The sequence below is a fragment of the Argentina silus genome (assembly GCF_951799395.1).
Source record: "Argentina silus genome assembly, chromosome: X".
Taxonomy (NCBI): domain Eukaryota; kingdom Metazoa; phylum Chordata; class Actinopteri; order Argentiniformes; family Argentinidae; genus Argentina; species Argentina silus.
Genome location: NC_139653.1, coordinates 43,864,957 through 43,890,445, shown reverse-complemented (window position 1 = coordinate 43,890,445; position 25,489 = coordinate 43,864,957). Strand labels below are relative to the sequence as shown.

The following is a 25,489-nucleotide window of genomic DNA, read 5'->3' as shown; positions in this document are numbered from 1 at the left end:
CAACTCCTCTGCGTGTGTGGAAGAGTTTCAAGGAGGGGTATAAATTGCATTCCCATTTTCAGACTGGGAGAGTGGATTCTCAGCCACCCTGAAGAAAAGCCTGCTAAACCGTGTACCCTTGCTTAATTTTTATTCTTAAAACTTGATTCTCCGACACGAGCAAGAAATGAGCATCGAGACGCTTTTGGAGGCGGCCAAGTTTTTGGAATTGCAAGCCCAGCAACAACAGGAAGCACGTGGTAAGTGGGGGTTACAACAAATTCTAGGGTGTCAAAATATATTGCATGTTGGGATTTGAAAGTTTAGAGTGGATTCCTGTACAATGTGTGTGTTGGATACAATTTTAAGATCACTACAACGATCCTAAGACTGCAATCTACGCCTTAGAATGTGAATGTCAAATCTGTATTTTGTTATACCTTGAACAATATATAGTTGGTCCCACAGATCGTGCATATAGATTAACTGCCTTTGTTTGCATTGGGGTTATAACTATTCCGACTATTTGGGGTTCCTTGTCTTGTGCATTTGTGGTACAATTGAGTTTGTCGTGAACAACTTGGATTTTATTCAAAATTACAAATGTGCTTCTTTCCATTTTACTTATATTTCCTCCAAGAATTATGTGATTCCGCTCGCCGTGGCAGGAAATGATGTGTAGTAGCCGAGATATTTACTGCAGTACAGCCGCACAGGAGCGCCTGTTATCAAATATTTTTACAATCGTGTGTAGGCTGTTTGCAACAATGTTTCAACTGTGATCATCTGAGAAAGCGTTACGTTTACACTTAGCTAAGGATCGCCTTTAACGTTACATAGTGACTTGATTCATATCGTATCCTCATATCCCCCAAACAAATACGCCTGCATTAGGGCGCTGGCGACGGGAATGCCAACCCCTGTATAATGACCTAACATAGCAGGGCCGTGACGGTTATACGAGGACGGGCGTGAAAAAAACGACCGATTGTTTCAATACATAGATTTTAGACTGTATCGTTTGTTTTATTTTCACTTAGCGATACGTTACAACAATAGTGTTAATGGTGAATAACAATTGATTCGGCTATCTCCGTCTCATCCCAAAGGGAGCGCATATTGAGGGAGAGAGCTTTGCCCAGCATAGAACGAAACTCTGTTTAGGCTTCAGGTCTTGCGCCTGTCCCTATGTGGAAGACAATGAAAAATCATTTAATCCGTTTGTTTGTAACTAGGGAAGCTCATGGCCTTGGGGGTTTGCTTGAAAGTCAGGTCACGTGACGTGATTCCCAGATTCCTGACGAGTTATCTATATCGTAAATCAATGACGCTTAGGCTATAACCATGGAATCCATGACTATTGACCCAATACCCACAATTCAATGACCGTCACAGCCCTAAACTGGGGCATCATTGGCTCTGGTCCAGGGTAAGGCAAGCTAAAGCTGGGCCTATACAAATGCCCTGGGGTCAATACAAAACGTCGGTGTCCCCCTTGTTGATGTTGATAGACTGCTGACAGCAATCTGCGCAAGTTTCTTATTTCTCCAAAATACGAAATAAAATAATCCGAGCACTTTGTGTTCACTGTCTCCAGTATTTTCGAGTTGAAAACATGCCATGAGTCAGGTGGTCAGTCGAACGTATATTGAATATATAATACTAAAGAATTGACCGACAGACGCCAACAACGTTTTGTATTGACCGCTACAGGACGTTTGTATAGGGTCAGCTTTGACATGCCTTACTACGCCCTGGACCAGAGCTATGGTATCATATGACGCCAGTTATAGGCTTCCCGCTCTGGTGCTCATCTCTCCCCCACCCCCCGCTTTTCCTGGTTCCATAGTGCAGGTCACGGTATGGAAGAAAGTAGAGCAGTGTTTCTCCCCCCCGCTCCTCAGCCACGTGCAGCCGTTATATAACGCCCAACTACTCATGTTTTTGTAAACAAAACAAAGGCTCAGCTTTGATTTCTATCTGGAATTGGTCAATACTAGGGGTTTCCTCTCACTCTTGAGAATGTAACAATGGTGAACAAATAGTCAATTTGAGAGAGATCCTTAGATGAGCAAGCGTGACCATGTAACCCCTACCACTGAATGCTGTTGTTACTCTGAAAGCATGCAGTGGGTGTTATCAGCACCAAAGATAGTAAGTGGGAGGTTTCCTCCGCTTTATTAGCATGCTAATTACCCTGCTTCCTGCTATTTCATTGATGGCATGATTCATCATTCTATGGTAATGGTGATCTCTAGAATCAACCATCTAAAATACTGTCTCTATAATAAAGTCCCTGTGCAAGTGACGTAGCCAGGCAAACAGAACCTGGAGTATTTGTCTTGTGGTTTTGTTAAAAGGACCATCTTTCTCACGTGTGTTCGTCCAGGATATGGAACTGGCACTTTCTTTGACAAACATACACGATTTGACCTTTGAGTCGATCCATTCCACGGGAGTGGCCAGGCGAAGCCTAACAAATCCAGTTCTGGGGTTTTATGGGTCATGTTTGTCTGTGGGAGGAGAGCAAATGGCACTGGAACCTCTCAGAGGCTCCTGAACTTTGAACTTTGACTACATATGACCGAACAATTGCAGCAGATGGTAGTCTTGAGGTAAAGGCTGTTCTCAAAAATACAGGTCTAGGACATTTTATAACCATAGTTGTTAAAAGTGTCAAGGGCCCTCGTTGGTCAATGTGTGATGTATTTTTGTGCTGTTATTGTTATTTTTCACTATTGATAACAGCGTTTTTTCTTCTTCTAATGTTGTATCTCTGTATTTGAGACGCAGGAAGACGGAAGTGGCTCTCAGCCTCTCACTGTCATGGTGTCTCTCTCTCTGACTTATGCTCAGGAGAAGGATGTTCTCATGTCATGTTCATGTTCCCATGTCATTCAACTCTACAGCCATGTGTTGCAATATGGCCTTGGCATCCAGCATTGTTACACAACACAAGCGTTAGGCTCCACTTTCGCCCTCCACCAGCCTCCTCAGTTACTGGCCTCTTGATGATAATACGTCTGGGCACAGCTACACACCTTCCATTCAGTTAAATTGACACTAATCCGCATTCTTATATGGTGTGTGTATATAATTGCTTTGCACACCTCCCTGAACAACCTGCTTCAATCAAGTTGCCTCTCCTGCCAATTAAATATGTGCTTGTGGGCATCTGGGTCTGAAGGGAAAGGGTGCACCCGTGTGGCATGCTGAAGCGGCCTCACTCAAACCCTTCTGATGGATGTTAAAGAATGCTCCCCTGTGTCTGATGGCTCGCTAACATCGCTGTTACCATAGCAACTGGACACCACCCTCCCCCAGCATCCACACATTGAGCAGCAGCAGGAAAAGCATGCTGTTTAGGGGGTGAGGGTGGAGGGAGGGAGAGAGAGAGAAAGACTCTTAGATGTGATTGGATGACTAGAAGTTGCTGGAACTCTGGGATCCTACCCCCTCCTTTAAAGAAAGGACATTGACACCTTCCTCTGTCTCTCCAGCTTGCCTAGGTTCTCTCTTTTTTTTTTTTTCTCTCCCAGCTGGCAAATGCGATGTAGCCTACGCTTGTTCTCAATTCTCAAGATCCTTTTCACATGGATGGACAGCTCACCCCATCATGTGACGTGGTGTCTTAGTGTTGAACTGTTGCTCGTCATGTAGCCTCTGATACGGAGCAAGGTCACGTTAGCTGTAGGTGGCTCCTGTTATCGCGCTCTGCTGGAGTCTCAGGCTACACTAGCATCAACAGTGTACCCCGTGTGTGGTTACATTCAGATGCCTGTAATTGATTAGCCTCCTACTCTGTTTCTGACATGTTTCTCGACACGATTTATAGGCTAGCTCATGCTTTAATTCAGTCTCTGAAGGGTCAGTGGATGTACACAGCGCACAGTCTAGTCTCTCAGAGAGCTTGTACTGTTCCACTAGCTGTAAAAGAGATGCTACAGGATTTGTTTAATTTCAGTCACTAGTTTTTTTAAATTGATGCTCATGAGCCAAAAAACGGGTCACCGAAAAATACAGAAATATTGTAAAGAAATAACCTGATAGGACATCATAAACCATACAGTCACCACAGATTTGGCATCAAAAATCCTTTAGCATCACGAGAGTGTGTATAGTTGTGTTCGGTCACCCCAATAAAAAAACTTCGCTTGAGGAATTACAGAACGATCACCGCCTTGCAGAACGGATCCGGTTCTCTTACAGAACTTTGACAGTGGACTATGACTCGGACTAGGGTTAGAGGTGGCTGAGGTGATTCCTCCACTCAGTTGTCTCATTCATGGAGCTCTGCCCGACTCTTGTTGCATTCCTGCATGAGACACTGTAGTCATGGTTTAGTCCTAATTACTATTTACACAGTACTTTGGCAATTGCAGGATATATGGAGTTGAGCGGCTTGTGATATTACACAAGTGGAATAAGGATGGAACGGCCCTTATTCCACTTGTGTAGTAGGCTACGTATCACAAACCTCCTAAAAAGGTTTCTTTCTCTTCACCCCCCACTACCCCCCTGTACAGTTCCCCTACTGTAAATAGTAATAAAAGAAAAGAAAGAAGTAATGCTTCCTTCTTCTAGCATTGTGACTGCCAATGGCCCCTGGTCCAAGCATAGATTTATTTTCGTATGATGGCTGATGTACAGATGATTCACTTACTTTAGACAGATGTACTTGTAAGTCGCTTTGGATAAAGGCGTCTGCTAAATGTCTGAAATGTAAATGAACCCTCCTCAACTTCACTACTATGTTGGTTGCAAAACAATAGCTAACATCTGTTAGTCACAGACGGTTAGAAAGTTGGATTAATTACACAGTTAACTTACTTCACCAGTGTAGAGGGCAACACATGAAATGTGTGACCTTGCGACTTATAACCTGTGCTTAGGTCTGACTCGTTCGACAGGTTGGCATCGCTCTATGGAGGGTGACAAGAGGGGGGGGGGGGGGTTGTCTGGCATTGTATTTCTATTGTCCTTTCAATGGGTAACACAACCCGTTAACACCTACACCGTGTGTTGGGTGAATGTGGCAATGCTATCCCGGCTTTCTTCCCTCCTCCCCTTTGTGTTTCACTTGTAGTACATTGATTAGAAGTGACCCATCACCCACAAGATGGAAGTGATGATGTCAGCAGCTTGTGTCTTGCCGATTGGCGCCCTTAGTGTGTCTCTGTTGATAACATTTGTATACCTATACAATTCATCACTTTCTACCGTGGCAAGGCCTGAGATTGATACCTCCTTCCTTATTGATCACATGGCACTATCACTACCGCTTCAAGCACATGGAATGTATGGTGATGAAACGTATACTACACCTCCTTTGAAAAAGATGTGATTGGGTCAAGGCAGCGGTTAGAGGTCATACTGCAGCCTACCAAGTGGCAGGTCAGGTCAGCGTTGCCAGAGGCCCCAGAGCTTTGATCATGTGGTAGAGAATCTCAGCCTGCATCCTGGCCATTGTTCTGTAGAGTTTCTATTGTTGCTTTAGGGGGGGAAGTGTTTTCTGTTTTTAACAGGTGAAATATTTGCCCAGCCAGCGCACTTAAAAAAAAAAAAAAAAAATGGTTGGACCTGAATCCAGTTAAATAAAAAAAAATGTTTTGGCTGTGTTCATGTCTCGAGAGTATTTCTACAGAAGTATTTAGAGTTGTTCTGATGAAGGAGATTACCCACATTCATTTGTAATGGTGATATACTTGTTCTGTGTGCACTGCTGTGTAATCTAGCCTCCTCTCCCTGTCTCCACAGAGGAACATGAGCTGAAGGATCAACTGCGTCTCGAACAGCTGTCTGAACACCGGCGCACTGATGTCGCCTACACATCTCCCATATGGATGAACCATGTCAACAGAGTGGAAGAGCCCCGTTCAGAGCGCCGCCCCGCCCCCGTACCACCCCCGCTGCCCCCACCCTCTATGCCCATCACCGTGATCCCAATCCCCGTTGTGACCCCCAACTCCAACCACACAGCTCTGCCCCTGGCTCCTGCCACAGCCTTGTCCCCACCGGCCGCCCCCCACCTCGCCTCCCCCAAGAGAGAGCCCCATTCCCCACAGGACAAGTACATCCCCTTGCCTCTTTCTCCTCAGGTGAAGACCGAGCACTCGCCTTCGGCCACATCTGGCCACAGACAGCAGCAGAAGCTGAATCATCATCCGGTATCTCAGTCTGGCAACCCTAAACTGCAGCAGCCCCCCCATCTAGTCCACTCGTACCCTGGTTCCATCGTTGCGGCCCCCCAGCACGCCTTACTCCCCCAGCCTGGACCCCCTCCCCCCCAGCCCCCTCCCACGCAGACCAGCCCCATCAGCCGAGGCAGCCCCCCAGACGAAGGACGTAACCTAGACAACAAGAAGCGGCCCGGAGGGTAAGTCTCGCTTGTGTAGGTCATAGGTCGTATGTCATGGGGAGATGGGATGGTTGGATTTTGTTTTTACAGTGGAAGAACATTTTGTAGTAGTAGTTGCATTAAGTTGCATTTTCATTGTTATTTGGACATGTTTGTAGTGACCCGGTCACAGTAGTGTCATGCTGTGATTGTGAACCTCTGTCGGGTGGTAAGGCACCAAAGAGTAGCAGATGGTCACACATACCACAAACTGCACCGAAGAGTCTAGGACCGTGACTCTGAGTTGCTCAGTAACAGCTAGGTCCTGATTGGACAATTGTTGGCAGTGAACTATTCAACTGCCGGGGCTCATATTTCCTGAAGTACCAGAGATGATGGAGTACATTCTGTTGGTTGATTCTTGTTCTGTGAGTCTCGTCCTCCTGCCTCACTGGACACCAAACCTTTAATGTGCTCCGATCTGTGCTTTCACAGGGCAGGGACAAGAGAAGTACATAACAAGCTTGAGAAAAACAGGTGGGTGCATCTCTCTCCCAAAGGTCGCCTTTTTAAACAAAGAGGTTTGAGCTTTTTTGCACAGGGCAGTTTTAAAGGTTAGATTTAGCTGAACACATTTTGCTCCCATCTTTTGTTGTTGATTTTTTTTTTCTGAACAGCTGCTGTTCAGAGCTTGCTTTCTCTGTCTGTACAATTATTGTTTCACCCATAGAGCTGTGTGGTTCCGCTTATCACTCTTCTTCTGGTATTGCATTAGTCAAACATCTTCCTTCTTCCCAATGGCTTATTCTGAACGTCAAAAGTACTGTAGGGTTAAGCTCACAACAGGACCAAACAGAGGAGATGTTGCCTTACCCCTGCCAGCTTCGTTATAGACTGATGTCCAAAATGTCCCAAATATTCTCAAGCTGAGAAATTTAAAACTTAAAAAAAAAAAAAAATCTTGTCCTGCCTTTTTTTTTCTCTTACTCAAATCGCTTCTCTTTGTGCCTTCCGTCCAACCCCCCTCCCCCACCCTCAGACGAGCTCACCTGAAGGATTGCTTTGAAACGCTTAAGAAGACCATCCCCAACGTAGACGAGAAGAAGACCTCCAACCTGAGTGTGCTGAGGAGCGCCCTCCGATACATCCAGGTACGCTGCTGCGACCGATAACGAGGATAACCACAGCAGGGGGGGTTAAACCCCCCCAAATATTCACTGTTGATGATTCCTTTGGTCAAGGCGGGTCAGTTTTAAGATCTGCCTACAAAACTAAAGTGCTGTTGTAGAGAGTCATACTTTCACACGGTGACAGTTGGGTGTTGGTTGCGTCGCGTCAATGCTATCAGCAGACAGTGTAGTGATGTTATGGTGATGCTACCCATTTCCTTGTGTAAGAACATTGTGGTTTGCTTTTCACACACTGGTCACATGTAGCGCAAGTTGGCAATCGTGTGGGTTAAACGCCACAGTGTGCTGGCGTTTTGTAGATTCTCTGAATCATGGTGGATGCGCGCGCACACACACACACACACACACACATATCTCTCTACATCAACATCATTGGCTGATATTGAGGTAGAGATGCACAGAAGACAGGTGTGTTATGGTGCTTTGGTAAGGTTCCTGAGGAGAGACGCCCAAACTCACCCACAGAGGTCAGGGTGAGGGAAGGTACTAGCAGTAAGACGCTGAAGGCCTGTAGGGTATGGGTGGATCAGTTAATGTTTAGAAAGAATATACCCCCCCCCCCACATATGTTTACCTCTTCAAGAATAACATTGTGTGAAACTAAACACGGGAGTATTCTTTCTAAATTTGAATGCATCTATAGGGTTTTATATTCCCAGCACCGTGTGTGTGTGTGTGTGTGTGTGTGTGTGTGCGTGCGTGTCCACTTAGAAGCATAGATGGACGGAAGAATCTCCAACCAACAAGCACACTGTGGAGTTTAACTCTTACCTAACGAGGCATGTTTGAGGTCCTTTGATGTGACGCATAGACGTGTAGCTAAAAGTGAATGTCTCATGATTTTGACATGACCAGGTCATGGGTAGAAGGCTAACTGTGTTAGCAGAAAGCAGCTGTGCGAAGGTCCACCCCTGACCTAATTTAACTCCTGTGTGCTTCCATTGAGTTCCTGTTGCCATGTCAGTGTGTGGTGGTTTTAATGTCTCACACACATACACACAGGGTCAGAAAGATACATTTCTTCAATGTTCCTCCCCACAGTGGTATTGAGGATATGACGATCCTACGAGGAGAAACTAGGACAGTGTGGGTGCAAAACTCATGTCACCCAATCTCCGTATTTCCCCCTCCCTCTGTGTGATGAAGCAACGCAATTTTACTATGTCGTGCTCAACTGTCAGACTGACCCAAGCCACCCACCCTAACAGCTAAACTGGATTTAGGCTGTATTTAAAGTACATGTACCAACACACAATTCCACTAGAATGTATCTAATGTAGACCAACATGGCCCCTACGTTCTTCAGCTACTGAGATGAAAAAGTAAACTGATTTAGTCAGGGGAAAGGTCAGGCTAGATTATCAGGACTTGCAGTCCAAGGTAGATCTAGGATCCAAGTTTAAGTATTTTTTTGTAAATAAATAAAAATGTATTTATAAAAACTTCTTTATGTAAGTCAGATGTAGAGCAGTATTTCCTAATGGTTGATTGCATGCACATGCACCAGAGCGCTGTAGTAGTCTAGTACAGCATAGTCTAACAGACACACACACACACACACACACACACACAGACACATACACACACACACTAGCCTATTGCACGCCTCTCTCCTTGGTAACAGTTGAGTGGTGAGGCTGGCAGGTTTTTCCTAACTGTTATTGGTTGTCCTCATGATGTGGCGGGCTGGTGGAAAGCAAGGCATGTTATTTGAGGAGAAGGAGGGGGGACGGGGAATTAAAAGCACAGCGTGTGCTTTCTGTCATCCCGACATGGGCGGTTCAGACACGCGTGTCCTGGCTGCACACACCTCTCCCTGAATGCCCCCTTCTGCCCCTCCCCCCTTCCTTTGGGCTGGGCTGGGCGGGGCCAGTCTGTGAATGTCACAAATGAGAGACCAGTAGGAGAGGTTGAATAACAGGATTTTCTGGAGAGGATTATCATTTGATTTGATTCATTTTTGCCTAGTATCATCAATGTCTATCTGAGTGAGTGAAGTTAGCAGCAGCAGCCCCCATCTGTCCCCCTTGTTAAACATGGCCTACGGGGTTCTTATCACCAGGCCTGTGGCTTAGCTGCGCACATGCATGCTTTCTGTTTCCTGCTCTTGGTTAGCCATCAGCCTCTGAGAAGAATACACTCACTTCTCTGAAACAAGGAAGAAACAAAACAAGGAAGTACTAGTCATCTAGAGAATAGCTCGGACTTGAAACACTCAAATCTTTTGTTTTGATTTCTGAATCACCACAGGATTCGGTTTGTCTGCCATTTATTATTTCAGTTTTTGGTTCAAGGCACTCTTACTGCGGCAAAGAACAGTGCCTAATGAAATTGAAAAAGATGTTGATGTGATACAGTGGCCTTTTGCTTCACAGCAAAACACTCCCAGGGATAACGCAATGTCTGTACAACACGTGTAATTTTTTGTGGTTTCTGAATTAGTCTTGCATGTGTGACGCAGTATTTATTTTGAGCTGTGCGGAATATTATCTTATAAGTGTAATTTGTCTATATTGCCAGGGGCAGTGCGCTTTGGCATGCCCTCTGCATGCATAGTGGTTGTGTGTGGCTGGGAAAGACAATGCTAAACAATCACACAAGCAGCGTTGACATGGAGGAAAGAGAAGGATGGAAGCCGCAAGTGTTAATGCTGGCTGTCCTCAGCTTGTTGATAAAAAGGATGCCAGAAGTGAAGTCATTGCTTTGCTTATAGAGCCAATGATGACGGCGAGCCAACCGAAATCACGAAGCCTGTTTGTAAAAGATGTTACAAGACCATGCAGTCAAAGTAAGGCAACACGTCACATTTAGCCAAGCATCTTTCTGATAAGCATCCTGATCTTTTCAAGGAATTCAAATCACGACAAGTCTGGTAGCTAAGAATATGAAAATAAGAATTTCCATGTTCTGTTATTTAATAGAATATTCTTTTACTTTATCTGATGTAGTTTTGGGTTGCCATGGTATCGTTTAAGAATCAAAATTGTGATATGATCACTTAAACTGGTATCAGTACCTAAGTCAAAATGTTGGTATCATGACAACACTTCTGAATTACCACTGATATGCTGTACGGTGCCGTCTTGGATCTGCTTGTTTTTCTCATTGCCTCTGCGTAGTGGCTGTCCTATAGCTTCAGATTGTTTTACTATGACTTCCTATGCTGTGATTTCCCCCTTTCACATGGAATGTGTTTACCTCTTCACTGACCTAATTGCTGCTGGTGATAGAATGCTTGTTAAAATGGCTGTTTGTGTGTGAGAGGCTGTGTGTGTGTGTGTGAGAGGCTGTGTGTGTGTGTGTGAGAGGCTGTGTGTGAGAGAGGCTGTGTGTGTGAGAGGCTGTGTGTGTGTGTGTGAGAGGCTGTGTGTGAGAGAGGCTGTGTGTGTGAGAGGCTGTGTGTGTGTGTGTCTGTGTGTGTGTGAGAGGCTGTGTACACTCGCTTGTGTTCATGCTGCCTACCGCCGTTGTCGTGGCTGCTAGAGCTCCTAAGGAAACCCTGGCGTGCTGGGCCCATCCCTCTTTCTCTCCCCCTCCCTCCCCCCCTCTCCCTCCATCCTGCCTCACACTAAGCATGGGCCCACATGAGCACTGAGCACATGGCTAGCCTGAGCCTGTGACGTCCCTGTCCCCGTCCCCCCCTTCCGCTCTGGCCCCTGTCCTGGCTGAAACAGCCAAGGCTCAGCCACAGCTTAGCCGCCAACTGGAGGGAGGGAGGGGACACACACATCGTCGTAAACACAGGGCTCAGTTTACCGTAGCTCGCTTGATTGCAGCCCTGACTGTTGTGACAGAACCTGTTTGTTCAGGGGGGGAGCCGGGTTGTATGATAGAGATGTGTTGTTCTATGCGGCTGTGTTTGGGGAACGCTGCTGATGATAGTGCAGCAATGTGATGTCAGCCATTGTGTTGAATTCTGATTACTTATAACTTGCTTTTTTGCATACTTGTAACATAAGTATGAGCTGTTTTTCTCTATCAAGACTTATTTGGCTTGTGCATGAAAACTTTATTTTTCATTTTTCTTACATTCTCAAAATCATTCCACCAAGGGGGAAAAAAGAGACATCTTTGCTCACTTTTGAGAAGAGGAGATGACAGGATTAACGTCAGATGAGGCTTTTCACTTTCTCCTTTTGATTCTCAGTCCTCATTTCCCCCCTGCCTTTTGTAAACGAAAGGTTATCCATTGTCAGAGCTAGGCCGTATTGAAGTGGGTCAACCAGGTGTTATCCGGCTACTGACCCGTACGTCTCTCTCAGAGAGAGGCTGACGTCCCAGCCCCGGTTGTGGAGTTGATCGACAACCCAGTGAACTTGTACCAAGCCATCGTAGTAGTAGAATATAGAGGTTGAACCTCCTGTGAGGTTAAGATGTGCTCCGTATGTAAGTGGTTTAACAGTGGTAGGAATTAACTATAGCTGGTGATTAGTGCGATTGAGTACCGGTATTGTTGAAGGCTAACAGAAAGGGGTCTGAGTTTTGGGAACCTTGTCCCCAGGCTATTGCACACAGTGCATATAAACATGGATAACAACGACTCAAATCTGACCTTAGTGGGGGTGTATTTACTGAGTAAAGTATTTATTATGATTTGATTTCACACGGCTAAGAGGCGCAGCCAAGAATTTAGAAATGTGTGGTAGGCTCTGGGGGGGGAGAAGCACTGGGGGGGAAGTGATGATTGAGATGATTGATGCGAAGCCGGTGGCAGTACGCCGTCCGTTTTCTGTGGCCAAGTTTGACGCATTTGGGCGGAAGTGTCTGGAAACGGGTCTGAGTTTCGGAAACCTTGAAAAGGAGGATGCCCTTGGGAACATCCTTTTGATGTTGCTTCAGACCCTTTCGTAGAGGTAATCACTAAAAGTCAGCCTGATCAGTAGGCTGGGCCCTTGGATGTCTCCTTCCCTCGCTCCCAGAGATGCTCCTCTTCAGTGTTTTGAGGCCAAGCACAGCATTTCTTTTTTTTTTAATATCAAATTCGAGCCGTGTCCCTTTTGAGGGGATGAACTGGTTAATACTATGTATTGTTGTCCCCATTTGTTCACAAAGAGTTTCCTGAAACTCCTTCACGATAATAACCTTGCCAAATTGCGACACATTTTTTATGCAGGTCTGCAAGAAGTACTCTCCCTCCCACTGTGCCACAGCTGGCAGTTTACAGATTGTCGAAAGGTGGTTTTCACAGTTGCACCCACTTTTCTTCTCCCCAGATGGTAATTAGCAATCCAACCTGGGCAGGGATGAAAGGAGTGAAAGGCAGGATTTTTTTTCAAGGCACTTTCACTGCCACAAAGAACGGTGCCTAATGCCATTGCAAAACATATTGACGTGATACACTGGACTTTTGCTTCACCGCAAAACACTCCCAGTGACTCACAACTAAGACACCAAGATCTGGGACGCAAGGTCTGAACAACCGATTACATGACAAGAAGAACTAAGCCAGCTAAGGCTAGTGGAAGCTCAACACACACAGAAACGACTCTAAAATGGAGGATATTTGGTTTTGCTCTAAAAGCCGCCCTTTTGTTGTCTAAGCCGGGAGCCACGTGAAGTGTCTATTACAGCCCCGGGGGCAGGCACAGCGACGAGACAAGGGTTTACGGTTACCATGCGGCACAAATGGACGTCACAAGACCTCCGTCCTCCAGGCTGATTAGCTCCACGGAGTAGCATGTGTGCAACGTGGCCGCTGCTAGCACTAGCGCAAGCTGTTCCACTGCTGCAGAAGTGAGTCAGTGAGTACAGCCTGCTCCTCCCCCGCTCCCTCCCTCCCTCCATCTCGGTTCTCTCTCTCTCTCTCTCTCTCCCTCTCCCATGTGCTCAGCACACACATAGCATGTAGCGGAGCCCGAGCCTTGTTTACCTTCCCCACACAGACACGACACAAGCCAGTCCTGTTCCGCAACTTGCTCTACTATTTCACACACAAACAGGCGTAGGCGCGGCTTCGCTACGGGAAGCACAGGGGGGAGGGGGGGGGGGGCGAGGAGGAGGAGGAGGAGAGAGTCGTGTGTGTCATGTGCGATGGGAACAAAAGCTCATGGGAACCTTATCCGGTCGACTTTTTTGCATTTCTTTGACTGCGGTCACTGCGGTGCTGTTTTTTTGTGAGGACCCTTAGGAAGAGAAAGCAATGTGTGTGATAGCTGCAAAAGAGCTGGTTCCATGTGTTATTGTGCGTGTGTGTGTGGCATCCATCTGCTCTCCACCCAGTGCATGGTGCTAAGCTCTCCTCTCCAGCAAGTCGGGGAGAAGTGGCTCCTCTTGCCATATTCCTCCCAGCAACAGAGCCAGTTCAGTGGGTCTTGGTGTTTGTGGAGCATGCCTGTCTGGCTGTCCGCCCACCCGCCCTCCCTCCCTTCCTCTCTCTGGCTAGGGATGCCGTGTTTCAGAGCTCCGGGGGGTGCCCTGCTGTGTGTGGGGTAGGCATGAGTGAAGCAGTCAACAAGTATGTAGACTTAGGGGGGGGGGGGGATAGAGGGGGTAGGTTACAGGTACACAAGCCACTATGGGAATGCAACAGATCCAATCCTAGGCTACTTTTGTGTGTTCTCCTTGGAGTTAGAAAATATGTTTTTAGAAGCAACTTCTGCCTGGAGAGGGGGCTAAGGGAAAGGGGTGGGATATCTCCTACTCTATGAAAGGGGGATGCGGAGAGTGTGAGTTTGAGCACTCCCTTGTGAAAGAAAGACAGACAGACAGACGCGCGTGCACACCCCCACCCACTCAGGATTCAATGAGCGTCCTTAAAACATGTTTAGGTGCCGACCACTAATGTGCCACAATACAGCTGGTGTATTGGCAACAATGTGCTCATCGTCACCTAACAGGTTTCCAAGGAAACAATGGTCGTTTTCAGCTGTTCCCATGACAACAGGAGGAGGGTGAAGGGGGGGGGGGGGAAGTGGGGACTCCGGTATTTCATTTGCTGAGACAGACACTCATGTCTAAGAGTAAAGGGTATGAATACTCTTACAAGCATCTTTCTTTCCTCGCATTGTTTACATTTTGTAGCATGGCCGTGTCTCCCTCCTGCTCCTACCCCCTAGTGGGGTTTGTCTACTAATGGGGACATGAGGAGTAGGCACTATGGTGTGTGTGTGTGTGTGTGTGTGTGTGTGTGTGTGTGTGTGTGTAAAAGGAACCTTGATAGGCCTACCTGATTGACAGCATGGCAGGCTGAGCTCTAATCCTGGATAAAGACCAAGGCAGGTGCAGAATTAGACAGACTGCCTTTTGTCCTTCTTTCTATTTATGTTCATATACTGGACAGCAAAAGCATGTTCATGCGTAACTACACACCCACTTTATACATGGACACACACACACACACCCACTTTATACATGGACACACACACACACACACACTCGTTATAAATGGACACACACTTTATACACGAACACACACACATTATACATGGACACACACTCGTTATAAATGGACACACACACACACACACAGGAAGTTCAGTCTTCCAAGCACACTGCTTTATGGCTGTGAGTCATGATTCCACAGAGCGTTCGAAATCTGTTTGTTATTGGGAAATGCCTTTAGGGAGAGGCAAAACAGTTGACAGTATAGCCCGTGCAAAGATCACACAAACTGGTTCAGGTACATCTCTGATTCACAGGCATATTTATGTGTGTTAGTATTCACTTAGAAAGACTATCTTTCCCAGTCACCTAAAGCTGCATACCCCCTTGGCTGCTGTAGGAAACTGTACTTCTATGTGGATGTCTCTACAAGGAGGCATTGTTGATGTTTGCTTGGTGTGTTTCATGGTGATCCTGGTGTTCCAGACTGTCATCTTTATCCCTGGTCCCCTACTCCTACTGCTGGGCTGTGCAGGCCACCCCTGCCTCCTGTTTGGTGCTCCTGTGTCAGCTGACCAGTCAAGGGATTTTGGCCCCTGGCCAGCCACCCCCCTCTTTCCATACTCTACTCTCTCTCCCTGTCTCTTACGACCTCCCTCCTTCCATACTCTACTCCCCCTCTTTCTAACCACCTCCCTCTTTCCATTCTCCACTCCCCCACCCCCTCTCCCTCTCTTTCTTGACGACCTCCCCCCTCCTTCCATTCTCCATTCCCCTTCTCCCGGTTTGTGTCTTTCCCTGTGCCTGTTTTTACTTTGCACAGTCACCATTATGTATGTGCTTGTTTAGTTCGACTACTGTATGTGGCTTCTTGTTCAGTCAAAGTGAGTAACAGGTATTCACAGTGAACTTTTCCAGTTGCTTGTTTAAGACTTTTTAATTGGGACATAAGCCCTCTGAAATGGATAAGATATGTCTTGAAGTAGTGAACGCGTACGTGTGTGTGTACAAACACACACACACACACACACACACACACACACACACACAGCAGTCTTTGAGTGTAGTCCTCTCCTCTGTTGTTCGCCCCCAACATTGACATCCTCTGACTACGTGCTCCCAGAGGGTAGTTTCACTCAGCTCTCTGAGTCCTGAGGTTTTTGGTCGTGATCCAAGGCTCCGCCATTTATGGCTTTGGTCTGGCAAGCTCACTGCTCTCATCCCTGCCTGAACGCACTGCAGTCAGTTGTTTGTGATATTTGAGAGCATGCAGAATTGTTGCAACTAATCTCCTTGAGTAGCCAGATCATCTTGACTGATATTAGGTCATATTAGGATGACACTGAAGTGTTCAGTTATACAACATTGATATTATCATTTGTTATTGGTTTTTTCGGGGGGTGAGGGAACGACAGAGGGAGATCTTCTTTTGCAGCCAGATGTATTATCCTGACTCATGTCAAATGTTTCGGTCATGATTACCCGATGTGTTCAGTTATACAACACTGACATTATCATTTGGTTTTACCTGTCGAACGTTTGACTTTTTTTTTTTGGGGGGGGGGGGGGGGGGGGGAAGTACATCTGGCTCCTAAAGATCTCCCGCTATCATCTTTCAGGTCATGATGACCTATAATTTCTAATTGTTTGGGGGTTTTTGGCGCGGGGAGGGAACAGAGCCGCAGAGCCTGTGGTCTTGATCTAAACGTTGACGGATTAAGGAGAGAACACAAGGTCATGCGCTAGTGTTTGTATAGTACTGCCACCGACCAGGAAGAGTCCCCAGGATGTCAACACTTCGTCACTGCTAGAGGGACTCTATTGACAGAGAGAAAATGGCTTAGTGTGAAAGCTGTTCCAGGGACTGCTGCTAATACCAAGTCTCTGTGGCAGTTGGTTTTCACTAGGAGCTTAACTCCTAATTCATAAACCTACTCAAACGGGTAGGCTCATGAATGGCATCTGGTAGTGGCAGCTGACCACACGCACCTACCTCTTTAATCTTACTCCTCGATAGACCCAGTAAGGTGTGTGTGTGTGTGTGTGTCTGTCTGACTGTGCGTGTGTGTGTGTCACATTGCCCCCCCTCCCCTCCCCCGTGTGCAGACGTTGAAGCGTAAGGAGAAGGAGTACGAGCATGAGATGGAGAGACTGGCCCGGGAGAAGATTGCCACACAGCAGCGATTGGCCGAGCTTAAGAACGAGCTCAGCCAATCGATGGATGTGATAGAGATCGACCGCATGCTCAGACAGACGGTACAACCGGAAGAGGACCAGGCTTCGACCTCGACCGCCTCAGGTATACAACTACAGAGTATAGAAGTATACACATACTGTCTCGAGTACACCTACATAGTATAGAAGTATACACATACCGTCTCAAGTACACCTACATAGTATAGAAGTATACATTTACGCCATTTAGCAGACGCCTTTATCCAAAGTGACTTACAACAAATACATTTGTTTATATACACATACTGTCTCGAGTACACCTACATAGTATAGAAGTATACACATACTGTCTCAGGTAGACTAATCTGTCGACATGACACGGTTGAAATACATCTGTCACAGTAAATGTATCTGTCATTGTATTTATTACATGTTTACCGATCAGGGCTTGGGGTACCCAAAAATCCCTGGATGAGAGATTTTGGCAACCAAACTCGAATGAATGGTTGCCCAACCCATTAACTCATTATCGTTAGAACAAAATCGGTAAACGTCGGACAACTGTCAGTTAACTGGACACCTGTCTACATAGTATGAGTACATGCGAAGCTGTGTTCTGATGAGTCAGGGAATGATACGTTTCTGGAACCTTGATGGATCATAAAGGAGTTATGGATCATAATTGAGTTATGGATCATAATTGAGTTATGGATCATAATTGAGTTTAACATATAGTGAAAGACATACTGTAGGGCTAATAACATTACTTTAATTCTGTTTCCTCTGCATTGCAGAAGGTGAAGACGTCATCGAGGACGACATGGACGCTGACAACGTGTCGGCAATGCTCACCGCCTTACCCACAGTGCCTCAAGCCATGCAGCCTGAGCTGCGCAAGACTGTGACCCCAATCACCACCATCACCCCCACCCCTACAACCACCTCCCTCCTCACCCAGCACATCTCCATCCAGCAGAAGGCCCCCTTGCCCCATCCCCATCCACTGACCCTAGCCCAGCCCCTGGCAGCGCTCTCTATCCCTACACCTAGCCTCACCACCACCTCCCTCCAGGCCCTCCTCCCCGCCCACACACACATAGTGACCGCCCCCAGCCTCCAGCCGACGGTCATCGCCCACGCCTCAGCCTCCCACGCCTCTGTCATCCAGGCCGTCAACCATGTCATCCAGGCCGGCGCTCCCAAACACATCGCCCACCTGGCCTCCCCCTCCTCCAACGCCATGCGCCTGACTCCCGGCCACCACCACCACCACCATCAGCCCATAAACCACATCACTGTGCACCCAGTTGCCCATCTAGGCCAGCACTTACCCACCATCTACCCCCAGCCTGTGGCTGTTACTCAGCCCACCATGGTGGGACACATCACCCACACGCTCGCCCATGCCCAGGTGAACGGCACAGCACACAGCCAGCAGGCAACCACCATCGTGGGCAAGCAGCAGGCGGCTGCCATGGGTGCCCAGGTGGTGACCCACCACCAGCAGCTGGTCGGGCAGACCGTGCTCAACCCTGTGACTATGGTAACCATGCCCTCGTTCCCCGTCAGCACCCTGAAGCTAGCCTGATAGAAAGGGGCCACAGACGGGGCCAACACGAAGCAGACAGACCTCCAGAACTCCTGGAGACGCCCGGCCGGGCCCACCCAAGACCACCCTGGTCAGGACAGGAACCAGCCCAGAGCCAGGGTCAGGGTCAAGAGAGGCAGGCAGAGAGGGAGGGAGGAAGAGAGGCAGGCACCAGGACTCGAAGACTAATGCAAAAGTCTTCACAGACTGATTCACAGACTGCATTACTTACCACAGGCATTGCACCTTTCAAGGGTAACTCGAAACATTCCAAAAAATCTATAAAAAAAATCTATTAAAAAAAACGTACATGGGAGAAAAAAATATATATAAATGTGATATGCTATATGATGGTTACATGAGTTAAGGAAACCGATGTTTACCTTGGTGTAGTGATGACTGGGCCAGAGTGGGTTGTCCAGGGCGACCATCTTGATGGTGTGTGTGATTGTATAAGGTGCAGTGGAGAGAATCTGATGGAGAGGGTTACTGCCCCCCCCCCCCCCTCCCCCGGTCCCTCATTCATATCTACAGGAGCATAGAAGCTGTGGGCTAGAAGGGAGCATAGAAGGTGTGTGTCACTGTTAGCAAATGCTGATTGCAGCCACAACTCAACACATTCACTCAAGACGGGTAACAGGGGTTTTGATGTCTATAAGATGTGAACCCTTCTACAGTTCATCTCTACTACAGGGTCCCCTATCTCTCAGAGCAGCTGACAGGAGAGCACTGACAAGTGACACACAACTGACTCCAGTGGTGCACCTAACCGTATGAAGCTACAAGAATGTACCAGTGGAGGCTGGTGGAGGTAGGAATCGGATTGTAATGCATGGAATCCGATTTCTACCTCCACCATTCTCCCCTGGACTGTACAACTATCACTGATGGAGACAGCAGAGGCCTGAAGTGACGACTCAGTAGAACGTCCAGGTCCAGAATCAGCTGTGTGCGTGTGTGAGAGAGAGAGAGAGAGAGAGAGAGAAAGAAAGAAAGAAAGAATGAGACGGAGACGACAGAGAATAGAGCAGTTAATCCATCTTGTGTGCACGGACACATTCATGTATGGATTTTTGTATTTGAAGATTTGACTGTTGCCCATTTTTGTGTGTGTGTCAAGCTGTGTTCTGAGTACCATAAAGAAGCACATCGATAATGTCATCACTAGGACCTCCTCCTCTCTCCAGCAAGGCACATGGCTGCAGAGGCATATCTAAAACCTGGCCCGTACCATCCCCGATCCCTCTGGTCTACAGCAGCACTGCAGCACTCTAATGTTGCTGCTTGGTACACAGGCTCCCCCTACTGGTAGAATACCACAACTGCGTTGTTGAGATGGTGTATGTGGTCTAACTTGGAATGAAACCCACAATTTGCTGGTGTTTCTCCAACATGCTGAGCCATTTTAGCCCTGTGATTTTAGATGAAGTAGTTAAAACTGTTAGGGTTACTCAAAATGTATAACCACCCAATTTACCAGAAAGAATACAGAACTTATGCAAGTAACTACTTATTGTCATGTGTCTGTTGGGGTGTGATGTAATAGTAGAGATGATGGATGTAAAGGACATTCTGATTGTGATGACTCGTTCAGTTTACTAGGCTTAGGGTTAATTTAAGCTTTTGCCGACAACTGTCGACTGACAGAAATGCCATCTAGTCGACACCTTTGAGCGTTGCCAAGGGGTGTCGCACACCTCCTGAACTTTCTTATGTCATTGGTGCCGTCAGAGACCACCAATGACGAGGCAAGAAACACTGTTGTTTCTGTCGAGTGGCCATATGTATATCGATACATATTTAAAAAGCATAAAACAGCCGGGGTCTGTGGTAGGTGAATGTGAGAGTTTGGGGTTGAATGGTATGGTTGGCCAATCACCTATGGAGCACTCCCCGACATCTCATCTCCTCTCTCTGCCACCCATACAGAATGGTACCTCTGGCTGTCATGCTAGTCATCCCAGTATAGCAGTGTTGGTAGGATCCTCATCATGTTCACTTTCCACTGCACTGCTATTGATCCTACAGGTTGTGTGTGTATGTGTGTATGTATGTGTGTGTGCGTGTGTTTGTGTGTGTGTGTGTACGTGTGTGTGGGGCACACGAGATTCAAGGTTTCACTTCTTTGAGCACTGTGATCTGCTACTTAATGTCCCCAATACAGGAAAACTGTTTTACAACTGTACAAAGCAGAGTATCATGAGATTATGTCCCTGACTTAATCTGTGTGAGTGAAAGAATGAGACGGAGAGGACAGTCATTTTAAAATGTTAGTCTGGTTTTAAGAGTATCATTTTGTCTGATCAATCTTGTGTGTATGGACGCATCCATGTATGAATTTTTGTATTTTAAGATTTGACTGTTGCCCGTTTTCGCATGTAGATCTGTGATTTCTGTTAAATGTAGATTTTTATTCAAACCTGTTTCTTTCTGGGACCATGTACAGAACTGTTTACCATGGGGGGCAAATTCATAAACCTCCTTCGACATTGATATTATATATATAAAATTGTGTGTTTTCCCTATGGAGAAAGTTACAGTTGTTTATTGCCTGTAAATCTTGGGCTGCATTTAGATCTGATTGTCCATTATGTTTAAATAAAAAAGAGGGAAAACATAAAGTGAAAAATGCTTAAGATACTTAATAAATCTTATTACATTTACAGTAACTTCTGCCTTTGTTGTTATTTCTTGCAAAAATAGGACTTGACATTGTTTTAACACGCACACGCATACCTTTAACATTCTGATGTAGCTCGATTATCCAATTTGCCACAGAGTTGGATGGCCTTCTTGACGTCACAATTGTACTTTGATCAGGTACTTGAATAAATCCCAGTATTTACATTTCCACTGTAAAGTTCAACTGTGATGGGGTGAGAAGGCCAATGTTGGTCTGTGGCAGGTGAATGTGACAGTTTGGGGTTGAATGGCATGGTAGGTCAATCACCTATGGAGCATTCCCCGACACCTACTCCCCTTTCTCTGCCACCCATAGCGACTGGCACCTCTGGCTGTCATGCTAGTGATGATGGGGTGCGTTGTGTTCTGGCGCTGATGTATAAAAGGGGGAAGAGGAAGAACTGGAGGGTCTTTGGGGGGGTATTTATTTATTGGGTTGTAAAAGAAAACATGAAACAGATGACAGTCAATGGTGCGGCAAGGCAATAGTGCACAGCTGGCTCCCCTCTCAGTCAGATGTTACTAGACTATATACTCTCACCGAACACTTTATTAGGAACACTATACTAATACTGGGTAGGGCCTCCCTTTTGCTCTCAAAACAGCCTCCGTTCTTCGTGGCATTGATTCCACAACATGTTGGAAACATTCCTTTGAGATTCTGGTCCATGATGACATGATTGCATCGTCACGCAATTCCTGCAGATTTTTTCAGGTGCACTTTCAAGCTGTGAATCTCCCATTCTACCACATCCCAAAGGTGTTCTATTGGATTCAGATCCGGTGACTGGGAAGGCCACTGAAGAACACTGAACTCATTGTCCTGTTCATGAAACCAGTTTGAATACGACTTTTGCTTTGTGACATGGTGCATTATCATGCTGGAAGTAGCCATTAGAAGATGGGTAAATTGTGGCCATGAAGGGATGCACATGGTCAGCAACAATACTCAAATAGGCTGTGGCATTCAAGCGATGATTGATTGGTATTAACAGGCCCAAAGTGTGCCAAGAAAACATTCCTCACACCATTACACCACTTCCACCATGAGAAAGTGTACAGGTGTTCCTAGTATTACGTGAGTGTATATATATATACTATATACAGAATAATCAGTAGAATGTTTCAGATAAATGTACAATAGAATGATTTAATATGACCCATATGAATCAAAGAGACCCTCAATTCAATACATAACACAATAACACATCAACACATAAATAGTTCCTCAAAAGATTCTATTACGGGGCGCTTAGTGGCGTAGCACACTAATGCGTATACCACGTAATCGCAAAATTCCTGGTTCGATTCCGACCCCCGACATATCTTGCATGTCATCCCTCCTCTCTCTCCCATCCTTCCTGTCAATCTCTACTGTCTCTATCCCAATAAAGCAGGAATGCCCTAAAAACATATAAAAAAATAAATTAAAAAAAAGATTACATGGATTTTTTTTATTCTCGTCATAATTGTAGGCTACAGGACATAAAGTTACATGTTTACAAAACTAGAATGCATTAGAATTATAAAAGAGCATAAAACAGATCAATCGTGTGGCGTGGCAATAACAAACAGATGGCTCCCCTCTCGGTTTGATGTTATTAGACTCTCTATTATATATATATTATGTGCAGAATAATAATAGGATGTTTCAGAAAAATGTACAAGAATAGAATGATTCAATATGACCCATATCAAAGAGACCATCAATTCAATACATAATACAATAACACAACAATAAATAATTAGATCCTCAAAAGTTTATATTACATGGATTCATATTCTCGTCATAAATGTAGGCTATAGTATATAAAAGTGCATATTTACAAAACTAGAATGCATGACGCAACGAATTAAACTAGAAAAATAGATGAAACTTTGTGGGCTTGCAAAGTCTTATTTTGGTAGTAGAAAATGTTTAAAGATGTTTCGATAGATTTGCTGGGTAGTTGAAAGAAAGTGAGATAGTCTTATTATGGTAGTGGATAAAGGTAGAGGTGGTTTGGTTGGTTGGTTGGATGGATAGAATGTTAGATAGATAGATAGATAGATAGATAGATAGATAGTTAGGATGAGCTAGGGATACTTCAACGGAGTGGGTAGAGAGTTGGTTAATTGAGTGGTAGAGTTGGTTAGTTAACTGGATTCGTTTTTGGGGTTACAAATGGCTTAATAGTTTAAAAGGTTTAACAGGTATCAGAAAGCTTTTATCAGGATTGACTGAGACTGAGTCGTTGAATGAACGTGAGATAGGTTGGTTAGGTTGGTTGACTGGATGGATGAATGGATAGATGAAAGAGAGAATGGACAGATGAGGGGGGAGGTATAGAAAGATCAAAACAATCAAGAGGTTAATCCGCATGGGTTATAATGAGTGACTGGTGAAACAATTATGGCTAGGAAGTTGAAAGCTTAGATGGATAGATGTTTGGAATGATAGACAGTATGTTAGAAGGTCAAAAATAGAATGTAGATAGAGTGAGCCAGGATCAAAGATCAAAACAATTAATCAGTATGGGTTATAGTAAGCAGTAGTGACTTGTAAAAGGAAGAAAAGATGATGCTAGGTAGTTGAAAGGTTATACATATATATATATAAGGTTGGAATGTTAGAAGGTTAGATAGATAGTATGTTAGGAGGTCATAGATGGAGAGGACAAGCCTTGTGTAGTTCAGTGGAGTGGGTAGAGGGTTGAGTGGTTGAGAGTGGTGTCAGTGGGGTAGAACGAGTAGCCAAGAGAATGCATTGTTGTGTAATCATTCTAAGAATGTGTTCTGCAGATCTCCTGTTGTTTTTATTCAAGTGTTGTGAAAGTTCCATTGAAGCTACAGTAACAATGGGGCTCTCAAAATGTTGGCCTAAATCAACATTCCACCATGTTAACCAGATGAGAGATTTTGAGAGTTACAAAAGGCTTAATTGTTTAAAAAGTTGAATAGCTTCAAGTACATTGTCCAACAAGTACATTTTTCTAAAGTAAGTGAATCATCTATACATCAGTCATCATAAGCAAACATCTATGCTAGGACCAGGTGCCATCGGCAGTCACAAGGCTAGAAAAAGGATGGATTCTTTTTTTAAATGTTTTATTATTAACAGTAGAGGAACTGTACAGAAGGGTAGTGCGGGGTGAAGAGGTCTTTAGGAGGGACAGACAAGATGTAGCCTGAAGAGATGGGTCTTCAGTCTACGGCGGAAGATTGGTAGTGACTCTGCAGTCCTGACAGCAGTGGGACGCTCGTTCCACCAACGGGGCGCCAAGACAGTGAAAAGCCGTGACTGAACAGCGTCCTCATAGAGGCAGCGGTGCCAGGCGGCCAGTCGAGGTAGAAGAACGAGTCATCAGGCTGGGGTTTGTGGACTGACCATCGTTTGCAGGTAGGGAGGGGCTGTTCCCTTTACCACTCTGTAGGTGAGCACCAGGGTCTTGAATCTGATGCGAGCTGCTACTGGGAGTCTGTGAAGCGTGCGGAGGAGAGGGGTGACATGGGAGAATTTGGGGAGATTGAACACTAGACGGGCGGCAGCATTCTGGATGAGCTGCAAAGGTCTGATGGCAGAAGCAGGGAGCCCGGCCAGAGGTGAGTTCATACAAAATAACAATGTTATTTATCAAATCATAGAGGTTATTGATTTTCTCAGGGGACCCCAATTTTAAATCAGGTGACCCCAAATGGGGTCCCGAGCTCAGTTTTAAAAGGTTCGATAGAACATGAGAAGAGACTTTTCTATTGCCATTCTGAAGCTCTGACTTCATTGGGCCAAAATCAAGTTTTCTCAATTGTTAAAAACTCGATTCATTGCGTCCTCTCCTCTGGCCTCCACTCACATCCTACTCAAAATGCATCAGGAGAATATCTACATTTCTACACTTAGATATTCTCCTCCAATGCTTTTTGAGAAGAAGCAAATGGAGGTCGGAGGAGAGGACACAATGAATTGAGTTTCTAACAATTGAGAAAGGGCCAAAGTCATGTGATCGAGCTGTGTACTGTGCTTAAGGACACACATGACTACACACTACTAATGGACACACACACTACTAATGGACACACACGACTACATACTACTAATGGACACTCACACTACTAATGGACACTCACACTACTAATGGACACACACACACTACTCTTATGGTCAACCTACCCGATCCCACACTCACATCTCATTGTAATGCATGGAACATAATGAGGAATGGAATCAAAGTGTACAGGCTC

At 45.7% G+C, this 25,489-nt stretch overlaps 1 protein-coding gene across 2 annotated transcripts; it reads left to right on the top strand.

The window, feature by feature from the left end:
- On the top strand, positions 1–21,248 carry mnta (MAX network transcriptional repressor a). 2 transcript variants are annotated; one of them, XM_083696161.1, is made up of 6 exons: positions 1–239; positions 5,737–6,355; positions 6,812–6,853; positions 7,356–7,467; positions 16,933–17,125; positions 17,796–21,248. In XM_083696161.1, the coding sequence occupies exons 1-6, from the start codon at positions 167–169 to the stop codon at positions 18,587–18,589; spliced, it is 1,833 nt and encodes a 610-aa protein (XP_083552287.1). In that variant the 5' UTR covers positions 1–166; the 3' UTR covers positions 18,590–21,248. The 2 variants fall into 2 exon arrangements, with proteins under 2 accessions (XP_083552287.1, XP_083552288.1); XM_083696162.1 differs by lacking the exon at positions 6,812–6,853.
- The last annotated feature ends 4,241 nt before the right edge of the window (positions 21,249–25,489 follow it).

Bases quoted from the DNA above. Each gene is read 5' to 3' on its own strand.
- mnta (XM_083696161.1), top strand. From the start codon at position 167: ATGAGCATCGAGACGCTTTTGGAGGCGGCCAAGTTTTTGGAATTGCAA. The intron at 240-5,736 runs GTAAGTGGGGGT...CTGTCTCCACAG, and splicing joins GCAACAACAGGAAGCACGTG to AGGAACATGAGCTGAAGGAT. The intron at 7,468-16,932 runs GTACGCTGCTGC...CCCCGTGTGCAG, and splicing joins GCGCCCTCCGATACATCCAG to ACGTTGAAGCGTAAGGAGAA.